The sequence below is a fragment of the Diceros bicornis genome, chromosome 25, assembly GCF_020826845.1.
Source record: "Diceros bicornis minor isolate mBicDic1 chromosome 25, mDicBic1.mat.cur, whole genome shotgun sequence".
Taxonomy (NCBI): Eukaryota; Metazoa; Chordata; class Mammalia; order Perissodactyla; family Rhinocerotidae; genus Diceros; species Diceros bicornis.
This window is the reverse complement of record NC_080764.1, coordinates 15,814,436-15,827,047: the sequence shown is the minus strand read 5'-3', so window position 1 is coordinate 15,827,047 and position 12,612 is coordinate 15,814,436. Positions and strand designations below refer to the sequence as shown.

The following is a 12,612-nucleotide window of genomic DNA, read 5'->3' as shown; positions in this document are numbered from 1 at the left end:
ACAGAATGAGCCCAACAAACTCCCTTCCTAATTGTGGGAGCTGACGGGGGATGACATGAAGGAAATCGGGGCAAGGGCAGCCACTGTGGGCCATGTGTAAATCGAAGAGGAAGCCAGTCAGCGGAGGCGGGAGGCGGGCACATAGGACAGCCAGGTGTAGAAAAATTGTGTAGCCCTGAGTGAGTGGCCTCAGGACTTTGAATCCATTTACCTCCTGGCAGCGAGAGAGATGTCTTCAAAAACAGAAATTAGATCACGTAACTTTGTGTAAATTTCTTCAATAACTTCTCACCACGCTTAGAAGAAAATCCAAATATTTTATGAGTTTCTAATGTTCTATAATCTTAATCTCATGCCACTTTCCTCTCGATCCCCTGCTATGCTTCAGCCACAGTGGCCTTCTATTAGGTTTTTGAATCTGCAAAGCCCTCTCCACCACAGAGCCTTTGCACTTGCTGTCTCATCTGCCCGGAAAATTCTTTTCTTAGCAACTCGCATGCCTGACTCCTTTCTCATCCTTCAGGTCTCTGCAGAAATGTCCCCTCTTTAGAGAGACTTCCTCTGACCATACCACCTAAAGAAGGCCCCTCACTTGACATTGTTATTATCTATCTCATTTCCTTTAAAGCACTTATCACAATTATAATCATGTTCCTTAATTACTTGTTGTTGTTTATACTACTAGCCCCATGTTCTCAACCTTGGCTGCACACTGGGAACTTAAAACAAGGCAAGGTCTCCAGCCCACAAAGATTCTTCCTTAACTGGTCTGCAGTGGGGCCTGAACATGAATTTGTTTTAAAGGCTCCCCAGGGGATCTACTTTGTCCCCAGCCAAGGTTGAGAATTGGTTGCACTAGACTGTAAGCCACGGAAGGGCAGGGATCATGTCAGAACTGCCTGGTAGAGGCTCGATGGATGGTTGTCGCATGAGTACATGTATAAGGCAACGGAACAGCAATTGCTTTCCAGCGACGACTGTGCCTCCAGTCTATGTGTCTCCCAGTGATCCTCTTTCTTTTGAGATGATTTGAGGAGTGCTCTATTTTTCAGAATCAATTCTTCCTCTATCCTCAACCACCACCACCACCACCACCACCACCAAAAGACACGAGTCCTCGGTTTTCAGGGCTAGAGAGGGGATGAGACAAGCCCTCGCTCATCAGGCTTCAATATTCCAAGCCTGTGTCCAGGTGAGGAGCCGCAGGGAGGGGACTGTGTGGAGGGCGGGCCATCTGCCATACCTGTCCATGGAGAGCTGAGCCACCAGGGTGACGTCCGTGTTGTCCGAGGCGGGCTCATACTCATAGTGCAAGAAGTACAGGTGGGTTCGGTGGACAGTGAACCGCTCTCGCCGGAACTCATAACACAGGTCGTCCTCATCCAGCTCAGAGAGCTGCTTCTGGAGCTGAAAGGTAGGAAGGGGGCGTGGGAACAAGAAGGAAGGCCTGAGGGGGCCCAGGAGCCTGCCCATCGTGCCCCACCCTCCCGAATCTGTTACCCATTGGACGTTGTTTATGGGCCACTCACAGAAGGATGGGATCGCTGTTTGCATTTTCCTCTGCAATTTAATCTAATTTCAGAAAAGGCACAATGCAGGACAGCTGAGCTGACCCTTGCCATCTGAGAAATGAGCCCCCTCTGAGCTGACAATGATGGTGGTGATCATTGATGAACATATAATCAACCACAAACTCCTTATAAACAAACAAACAATGTTTTCCTAGATGACCTAGCACAACAGTTTCAAAGAACAGGCAGAAACCATCAAAGTAGAGAGGTACGCAAACCAAATAGGGCTGTACCTTTGTGTGACCTGATGCTTTTCTCCCCCTAGAGCTATAGACTTCACTCCCTGTACTAGCTATTGGAGAGAAAAACAAAACAAACCCATAAACCAAATGAAAAATCTTTTCCTTTAAATTCATCCCAGTTAGAGTCTTGGCAGCAACTCTTTTCTCTTTCTTCTTCTCTTCTTTCTAACCTCTGAAAGTCTGACTTCATTAATCTGCTGGTAGAAGTTCTTTGCCTAGCTCTACCCTTCTCCTTCCTAGCCTACTACTGAAAGAACGGGCTGACCTGTGAACAGGGAACTAAGGACTCTTAGCATTTGACGTAAGCAGATGCAGAGACACAGGTGTCCAGATCTGCCGATACACAGCTACCGACACACAACCGTCTTGGGTAAACCCCCAAACCCTCCCAAGCAGGCAGGACTATGTTTTATAGATGAAGAATTGCAATGAAAACGTAGAACTTTGACAGTGATGGAAATTAGACCAGTGGATATGTGGTAGCCGAGTGAATGGATCGGGAAGAGGCAGGAGAGCAGCTTTCTGGGGGACGAAATGTGCTACGTCATGATTCAAGTGATGGTGACATGGGTGCACACATTAGTGAAAATTCAATGAACTATACACTTAGAACAGGTGGATTTATCATTTGCAAATTGTATTTCAGTAAACTTGATTGTTACAAAATAATCTGCCAAAGGTCGCACAGCTGGTTCCAATATTTTTTCTGTTACATCAGCCTTGTCCATCACACAATGCCACATAGGTGAATACAGATTAAAGTTTACATGACTAGAGTTACTAACCCGGCTGAATGTATGAGAACATTTTTCCAAGAAGAAGGTATATATATTTTTAAAATCTCCAAACCAACAATGTAGTAATCAACAAAAAATTTACCAACTCACTTCTGTATAACCTTCTAGCAGTTAAGACCACCGTCATCATAGATTAAGCTATGGCATTATTTCTCAGGATGTGTGCTATGGCAAACAATTGCATTAACTGTTTCAATTCCTCACCCTGCCCTACATCCCTACCCTTTATCACGTGACTTCCGGTAATGCTTACTCAAGAGACAGAGCTTACTTCCCTGACCCTTGAATCTGGGCTGGACTTGTGACTTGCTTTGGATGACAGAATGGTGGGGAAGCAATGCTGCCCCAATCCTGAGGCTAGGCTTCAGAGGAAGTGCGTGTTTCCTGCACCTTTCCTACCGCCATGAGAAAATGCCTGGGCTAGCCTGCTGGAGGACGAGAGACACCTGGAGCAGAGCAGGATGGCCCCAAGTGCCCCAGTCACGGGAGTGAGCCCAGCCAAGATCAGCAGAGCTGCCTCAACAAACACTTCTCGTTGTACACTGCTAGGTTTTATGGGTTTGGAGCAACAGACAACTGACAGAGTGTCACTGGCACACTGTGTGGGGTGCTTTTCTGTTATGCGAGCCTGTCCCACATATCACGGGGCGGTTAGCCTCCTGGGCCTGGCCCACTAAATGCTTGTAGCCTCTTCCAGACGGCCATACAACTCCAAATGCACCCGCGTACTTCCAAACGCCACTTGGGGAACCACTGAGATCCAGTGAGCTATGAGACAGTCTCGGCTATCTAAAATTTTTAACTACTAGAAAGGATACAATCAGGGATACTCTTTAGCTTTTCAAGCCCAATCTGACGTCGTTGCCTATTTGAAGATTCCCACTATGCCAACAGTGTAACTATTCTAAGGCCAGGATGCTGGAATTCTCATGCCACCTAAGATCCTATGAGCCAAGTGACCCCTTCTGGCCTGCAGGATTAAACCCAGATCCTCACTGACAATCATATACTCTCTCTCTGACTCATCGATCCCACCTTCTCTGTACTTGCACCAATGATCTCCTCTCTTCTCCCCAAGCCTACCTTTCCTCCACACCTCCATGACTTCGCATATGTTCTTCCCTCTTGCATGCCCTCCCCCACCTCACCCACTCTTCTCCACCTGGGGACCTTCCATTTACCTTTCAAGATTCAGCTTAGATGCCGCCTTCTCTGTGAGACCTTTGCTAACCCTGCCAGGTAGAGCTGTCCCATTTCTTCTCTGAGCTCCAAGAGCACTCAATTTGCTAACTCCGCTAAAGCACTTGTCAGTTTGAACTAAAATTATTTAAGGGCAACTTCTCCGGCAAGACTGTGACACTTTCCCACTGCCCCCAGCACCGTGCCTATCGCATGACAGGTGCCCGACATTCACGTGTTGCATGCATGAGAAATATGTGCCGCACACAGGAAGGCTGTCATCACTGTGACGTTCAGGCCTGTCTTTCTAATTTTCCTTTTGTATCTCCTAATGTTATGCATGGAAGGCACTCATTCTGAAGCCCATTATTTGCTCCTGTATTTGTAGTTCAAGGGTCTGTGATGGCTGAAAAGGTTCTGAACAGCAAGCAAGGATGCACCAGGTGCTGGGCACACGTGATTCCCTTTCTGTAGAGCCCTCCGGTGAGGCGTGGAGTTTCATTTGATAGCTGAAAAAGCAGTTTTGAGATCTTGAGGTCCCTCAGGGAGGTCAAACCTGGGTCTGTGTCCCTCCACCACCAAGCTGCCTCTTTAGGAAAGATGCTCATTCAGCATCCAGAAGCAGACACAGCACAGTGACTGAGGTGCCTGGTTCTATCCCACTCCCGCCTGTACCATCTCGGGTGACTGGGTGAGTTACTTAACCCTTCAATTTCCTCAACTGTAAAATGGGGATAATAATAGTAATTACCCCAGAGGATTGTAGGAGGATTCCAAGAGATTCTGCATAGGAGGAGTACCGTGTTAGAAGACTCAACAGATATCACATTAGGAAAAGGAAACACCTGGGCCCCTGAAGACACACAGGTGGATGCTTTCTGTCCTCAAACATGACTTGAAGGAGATGCCATGGCAAGGGGCTGGAAAGCAGGGAAGGCAGGGGCTGGATGAGCCCCTGTTTCATGAGTGTCAGTGACAGTCCCCTTATTTTTCTCCTTGGGGAACCCAAATATGCCTGGAAACCAGAATGTGGCTCTCAGGAGGAAATTTAACCAACTGAGATCTTCCTTCCCTTTCTCACCCACACTGCAAAAGAACAGAAGCGATTCTTCTCCTTTAGAGAATAAACATCTGCAAAGTTCTTTGTAAAAACAGAGTTGTTTTTAGGGTGTTTGCTTTGTGTTTTTTTTTTTTAATTACGGTAACACTGGTTTCTAACATTGTATAAATTTCAGGTGTACCTCATTATACTTCTATTTCTGCATAGATGACATCACGTTCACCACCCAAAGACGAATTACAATCCATTACCTGTATTGTGTTTTTAATATGTTGACAGGAGTGAGTGCATGGCTTCCAGTCCAGCAAAGAGAGGCGTGGGAAAGTATGGGGATATGTGTGTGTGGTGAAAAGGGTCTTTCTTTAATGAGGCCTCAAAGGAGAAGGTTATCCTCATCATGTGAGAAAGAAGATTAGTGACTAGAACATGAGAAGTGCATGTGCGTATGGCGGTCTCTCTTCCCGCTTATACATACACAGGCACACACTCTTGAGTGAGGGGAGAATGACATTCCAAGGGAAATGGCTCCAAGAGCCATGTGCTAAAAAGTACCCATTTAGTGGGCTCCTAAAGGCAGGAGCTGTATCCCATTCTTCTTTGAGGCCCTTGTACCTAGACCATCTAAGGCATCTTGTATGCTCAAGGAGCCTCCATTGGATGTACTCATAGCCAATGCATGTAAAGAAAGGGAGCAGTGACCAATGAAAGTGCTCCCAGGACTACCAAGGTATGGCCTGCCCTAGCAGGGTGGGTATACCCGCAGTCCTGGGGGATAAGGAGCCCCCATCTATGAACTTCATGGCACCAATAATGTGGTTCAGTGGCATCAACATCCCAAGGTCACCTGTGTCCATCACAGTGCTTAAGGGGCAGGATCTAGGGAATATTATTGTTTACCAACCATCCGGGGTATTGTGGAGATCACACCAGGTGTGATGTCAGAATCTATGGGACTCTGGACCAACCAGTTGCCTTCCTTGAGCTTTGACATTATATTTATTATCAACATGGTGGTTTGCACCTTTGCCCAGCTAATGTGGACAGAGCGCCCACTATGAGCAGGTACAGTGCTAAATGTTTTCAGGTGCATTGCTTTATTAATCTAAAAACATTCAGCACACATCTCTGTTCTAGAAAGAAGGAAACTGAGGCTCAGAGGATTTCCACAATCTGCCAGTTACACAGCTAGAGAGAAGCAGTCTGGATTGGAAGTCCAGTCTTCGGACCCCACACCAGGGACATTTTCACAACACAATTGCTTTTCTCCTGGGGATTGGATGTGAGGATCAAATGAGCTGGTGGAAGATACAATGCTCCATGAACAAAGCAGGCCATAAAAATGCATACGCAGTATGATCCTCATACAGCAAAAAGACAAACACAAAAACACATAGAAAATAGACCAAAGGAAACACATTACAATGTTAACAAAGCTTTTCTCTGAGCAGTGGATTCAGAGATGAATTTTATTGGCTTCTTTATACTTTTCGGTACTTAACTAATTCCCTGCAATTTTCTCAAATGAGCTAATGCATGTAAAAGTGCTTTGTAAACTGTAAAGTGCTACATGAACCTAAGCAATGTCATTATGATTACATTATGTACCTTTTCAAATTCTAATCTAGGACTGCTTATTGCTGACTGCATGGCTGATGTTATCTCAAGGGGGAGACGCGCGCGGCTTAAAAACCGCCTCCTTTCCACCCAGGGTACCAGCAATTTCTCCAGGGAGATGCTGAGCTGGAGGGAGGGCTTTCATTAACAGAGCCTGAATGCTACCGCACTCCACACTCTGGCCACGCCATGGTGGGGAGCAGGGGGCTCCTGACAAGCAAGTCACAGAAACAAAAGACAGATTTCTCTTGAGATAAAATGCATTTGCTAAATTGCTTCTTTGGGCAGCCAGCTGAGGCACAGGGAGACTTGGACTCAGGGAAAATGGCCCTATAAGCAGTTTGCATTTATTTCTTCCCATCCTTCAGGACAGTGGCCTAGATTGACCTCTGAGCTGCCAGAAATGATGGCTGGTAGTGCCTAAGGATTCAGAGGGGTTGGAAGTGTGTCCCTAGGCTCTGGCTTAACGGACTTCTGTTCAAAGCCAGAAAAAACGACACAGAGAGATTATGGGAAACTGAAAACTGAGACCAGATTCCCTTGACACTCATTTTCTACGTAACCTTGAGCAAGTCATTTCTCCCAATAGTTAAGACAAAGAGTTTTGGCTTTGTAAAATAACTCTTAAGGATCACGTGCTCACAGGCCAGGTAATGTGCTGAGAGCTTTGTGGGCACTTTCTTATTTAATACTCACACCGACTCCATGGGTTAGGGATTACTATCAGTCCTGTTTTATAGATGAAGATGTCCATCATCGGAAAGGTTTAGCCGCTTGTTCAAGGTCTTATAATGAGTGAACAGAGCAGTCAAGATTCAAACCCAGGTGTATTTCCTCCACGTTCTTGTACATAATCAAGTCACTATAATGCCTTGTTAATCCCTGGGGATCTTTCTAGTTCTAATTCGAAATGGTTCTGTGACAGTAGAGGACTGAATCATGTATTCCCCTTGGTGGCAGAGACCTTCTGCGCTCACCAATATTCACATTCTCCTCGTTTCCTGGGAGAATAGCTAGGCTGTACTTCCAACCTTCCTGCAGGTGGGGGTAACTGTTGTGTGGCCAAGCTCTGATCAGTGGAATGTGGGCAGATTCTGGCTGCCACAGGCACCATTTTCAGGGCTGGTTCATGCACAATCCTCACTCTGTTAGCCAGACCAAGAGCATCCAGTAGAGGAGTTTAAGGCTCTGTGGAGGGCAGAGCCACAAGATGGAAGGAGTCTGGGCCCCTGAACCTAGAGAAAAGCCACCTGCCAATCAGGAACACCCATTTGGACTTTATGTGACTAATCAACTTGCAGCATGCTGAGCCCATTTTATAATTGCTCGTGTTACCTTAACCAACACGCCCACTAGAACTCTTCTAGCTGATAAGTGATGAAGACAGAGCACAAGGGACCAAGGAAGGAGTCCCTGGGGCCACCCATTTCTTCTTGCAACACCTCCCCTTCTGATACCTTAGAACAATGGTGGAGACCTCCGATGGGTAAAATAACACTCAAGAATGTTGCTTTATACTTTCAACTGACTTTCACTCTTCAGCGGCCTTGATATCCATTACTTCACCTCTTCCTCCCAATGTCCGTATGAGACAGGCCCTACTTCCCTCAGTTGACAGGTGGGGAAACTGGGCATCAGAGATCTGCTCAGAGAAGCTGGGGCTCTAAGTCACATCTCCTGCAACCTACTTCAGAGCTCTTCCCTGAGGTTGCCACGAAACAGTTACGTTTTCTTAAACCCCACAGACAGGTAGAGAAAGATTACCAGCTTACTGGTTGCCTGCTGTGTATATTAATCAACGAAGTTCCAGGAACCCAAAACACTTTTTACCAAGGACACCAAACCATGGGCCCCTTTCATTCTTTTGTGGGAGGGGAGAGATGTGGGCTTAGGTCTGTTCAGCAAAGGTTCAGAGGGGATCTGCCCAGCACTGATCTAGGCTTTAAGGAAATAAAGAAGAAAAAGGCCCGGTCTCGCCCATCCCAGGAATCAGTATTAATTCGTACACCACACACAATTAACAGGCCCTTACTTTATGCCAAGCCCTGTGTTAAGAATGGGGAATGAAGCCCAGTTTCTGTACTTAAACTGTTCATAATAGCCTGGGTGGGGGAACAAAGAGGCAAGATAGCAATTATAATAGTGTATATTCAGAACTTAATTTTGGGGGGGCATGTGCTATGTGCCACAGTGACCTAGCTCGTGACCTATCTTACTTTGTTTAGTCCTCATTAAGCCTATTGGATTGGGCTAATCATGATTCCCATTTTACAGATGAGAAAACTGAGGCACAGAGAGTTTAAGTCAATGGCCTGAAATCCCATAGCTGGTATTCCTAAGATTTTACATGAGGCAGTCTTGCTCCATAGCTGCCCTCTCACATACTGCACAAGGAGCCAGTTAGTGGAGGAAGATTCAGCCAAATGGAGAAGAGGGCAGGGAGCTGCTGCAGAGGCACAGGAGGGCAGAGCACCTGGCAGAGCTGGAGCCCAGGGGCAGGGAAGAGGGATGTGTGCATGCTGGAGCCGGACAGGAGCAAAGCAGACACCCCACAACGGCGAGCCTATGGCCCAGACATAGCCACTGAGAATCCTGACCCCACGGCGCCTTCCTTTATCCCCCCTGGCTTCCCAGGCACACACAGGGACCCTGCAGGCTCTGGGACTTAACATGCCTGTGAAGGGTCACTCGGGACCGGCCTCGGGCAGCCTGTCGTCAGGCTCTGGGTGCTATCTACCCCGAGCTCTACTGCCCACCGCGTGATTCAAGAGCCGATGACACGCGGCTCGCACGAGAGAGCAATAACGCATTCTGGTTTTCCTCGGGGGTTTCTCCGGGATACAGCTGTTTCCACAAAGCCATCTGTTCCCTGGCATTGCTGCGCAGAGTAAAGTGTTTACAGAATCTGTTTACATGTGTCTTATTTTTAACTTCTAATTGAGCCACGATGATGCTGTTGTTTTTTCCTCTTCGAGGTCTTAGTATCAGGGAACGTGGCCCTGCAGGCAGCCCATCGCCCTTGCAGCATGAGGGAAATGAGCTTAGGAGCCCTTGTTTCAGAGGCAAGGCAGGGATCCTAGAGCGGTTGGAAGGGAAGGTGTCCAGGACGAGCATTCCGGACAACACTGGTAACAACACCTCCTGTGGCTTGTAGCACTCAGCACACCTCAACCCCTTCAACCTCATAACAGCCTGGGGTGGGTTCATTTACTAACCATTTTACAGGAGAGAAAACCGAGGCTTGTGGAAGGCAAGAATTACGCCTACAGTCATAGACCTAGTTCTGGGGCTAGGTTTTCTGATTTCAAGTACAGAGAACTTTCTAGCACATCACAAATGCTTCAAGAAAAGGACTTGTAATAGTTCATTTCTTCAACAAATTTACTGAGCACATATCAGATGCCAGGCAGTCTTTCATAGGCATAAAAATATATTGACAAATAAAACAGATAAAAATCCTTGCAATCACAGAGCTTCCATTCCAGTGGGGGAGACATAATCAACAAAATAAAAAAGTCAAGAGTATGACATATTGATTGGTGATAAGTGATGGAGAAAAATAAAGGAAGGAGATAGGGAGATAGGAGCACTGGGGTAGGGGGCAGGGATTGTAATTTCAGATCATGGAGTGTTTTACGTAGTTGTAGAAAGAGCACTCAGCTGTGGGTCAACTTGATACCACTGCCAGTGCTGCCACCAACCCATCCTATGATTTCAATTCTCTGAGCCTCCATTTCCTCCTCTATAAATGGAGATAATCATAGCAATCTTGCAGGGTTCGTGAAAGAGTAAAAGGATTATACAAGTAAAAACAACTAGGAGGATTACTGAATGACTTGTAGTTATGATGTTAGTTTTAACTATGGAGCTACATCGACCTGAGAAGCATGGCCCTGGTATGTCACTTTATAGTTAGGAAGACCGGTTTCCAATTGTAAGAGAGCAGAATTTGCTACCCCAAAATGTGTCTCTTTGGATTGGTTATTTTTAAGAACAAAAGACTCAGGAAGAAACTTTGGCCTTCCCCGTAACTGCCTAAAAGAATTTAAGATAGAAGACCTGTTCCAAGAAGGAGCTATCACCATAGATAACCATAGCATAATATGAACTAAGTGTGGCAGACAGGGAGGAACCTAGCAAGGCCCATTTGATCAAAGTCCTCTCCATCTCCCATTGTCTCTGCAAGGCATGGCAAACATTTGTTTACTAAACATTTGCCTTTGTAAACTACCTTCCTCCCCTTTGAAGTCTCAAACCACTACCCTCAACATCCTCCTTAGTCTTTAGCTGAAGATGGTACCTACGGTGGTGGCTTCAGCCATTTTGGCGAGCTCCTCCGTTTTCCTGGGTTTCTCCCATGTATACACGTTATTAAACTCGTTTGATTTTCTCCTTTATTCTGCCTCGTGTTAATTTAATTCTTAGACCAGCCAGAAGAACCCAGAAGGGTAGAGGACTATCTCTTCCTCCCCTACACAATCATGGCCCCACCATTTAGGAGTTGTTTGACTTTGGGCAAGTAACTCATCTCTGAGCTCTGGATTCCTAATCCGTGAAGTATGACTCATAATGCCTTCCTCCCTTATTGTGGTGAAGATTAGAGCTGCATTTCCCTGCAGAAAATCTCCAACTGTCAAAAGCCAGAAGAAAGCAGACAAAGGTCTTGAAATAGGTCTTGAAATAGCACAGACAGCTGTGCCAGCGCAGGTGACACTAGAGTGACTAATGCCTAGTGCAGGGGTGCCCAAGAGGCTTTAGCATCTCCCATGTCATCACTTGGAGATTGGCACTGATTCCCTGGAGTGCTGTCTTGGCGAGGATACTGGGGTTGGGGCTGAGCCCAGGAGGAAAGAGTGGGGTCATCAATTAGTGATGTCTGCTGTGGGCATGGGATAAGGAAGCTTTAAGTCTGCAGACACCATTTCTTGACTCACAATTCCATATAAATATGAAAACTTGCTGGTGTTCATCTTGTTTTTTCTTCTTTACACCTTTTGGATGCTTGTTATGTTTCATAATTTAACTTCTAACACGACAGTGGATCATTCTTTTACCATTGGTCTTTCTGACTTCAATACCACTGGTTTTTCTTTTCCTGGCTGCGAGGGAAAGGATGAACATGGAGGTGAGCCCAGAAAGGGTTGTTCTGAAGCTGATAAACTGAAAGTGACAGCTGTCAGAAAGGAATCTGCAGAACAAGCAGCAAAGCGTCCGAGGCCATTTCCTGCCAGGATACACAGCATCTTCTCTCCTCTGGCCAATTCCCGCCCCCTCAGCCCACTCAGTGCAACCTGAGTCATCGAAAATTGTAAATTGAGTTGAGTATACTTTGGTTCCTAAAGGAAGGGCATGTACTCTAGCAAGATTCCCACCCGAATTGGTTAAAATATCTATATTTTCATGGCTTTGCATTTAAAAAGGTGAGCTTCTTTTATCTGGAAAATTCCCTTAGATGGAGCAAGGCACTCTTGATGATAAAGCATCATTCTATTAATACAAGGCTCAGGGAGAGTTGCATGTTCGTGAATAACACGCTGTATGGGAACATGCTACACTATCTGGGGCCTGTCAGGGACAACAGAGGGTGTGCTTACATTTCACTGCTCCAGACGACAGAAATCAAATTAACGGAAGGAAAGATTTCAGTTCAAAATGGGGAAGAATGGGTTAGCATCTGCAGCTTTCCAAGAGTGGCGTAAGCTGCTGGAGGTGGTGAGCTCCCTGTCTTTGGGAGGATTCCAGCAGAAGCCAGATGCAAGCCTGCTAGGGATGCTGTAGAAGCCTTTTGGTATGGATTAGGGGGTGGAGAATATCCATGGTTATCTAACTGTGCTCTGTGGAGTCCCAGGGTTTCTTGGATACACTTGAGGGGATGAGTTGCTGAGGAAAAGGGAGAGAAATGCCAATGTATAGAATTCTAGTCTCCATCCCTACTTCAGCCAAATAATAATAACTAATGCCTACCAAATGCTGACTGCATTACGTAAATTAACTTTCTTGTTCCAGGGAGAGATGCCCAGACAAACCGTGGGACAGAAGTGGCTATGTCCCATCAACTACTGTCATGCAACACACTGCTGGAGCCTGCTCCTCCAAACTAAGCTGTCTTGTCCTAGGGCAAGGAACCCAAACGGGGGCTCTAACATGGG

General features: G+C 46.3%; 1 protein-coding gene across 10 annotated transcripts in view; it reads right to left on the bottom strand.

Annotated features, from left to right (window-relative positions):
- LARGE1 (LARGE xylosyl- and glucuronyltransferase 1) overlaps positions 1 to 12,612 on the bottom strand; it is a 535,223-nt gene that overhangs the window by 36,152 nt on the left and 486,459 nt on the right. For all 10 annotated transcript variants that reach the window (XM_058568473.1, XM_058568475.1, XM_058568472.1 and 7 more), the window contains one exon: positions 1,244 to 1,407. In XM_058568473.1, coding sequence (XP_058424456.1) covers positions 1,244 to 1,407 — 164 coding nt within the window. The remainder of the gene's footprint in view (positions 1 to 1,243; positions 1,408 to 12,612) is intronic.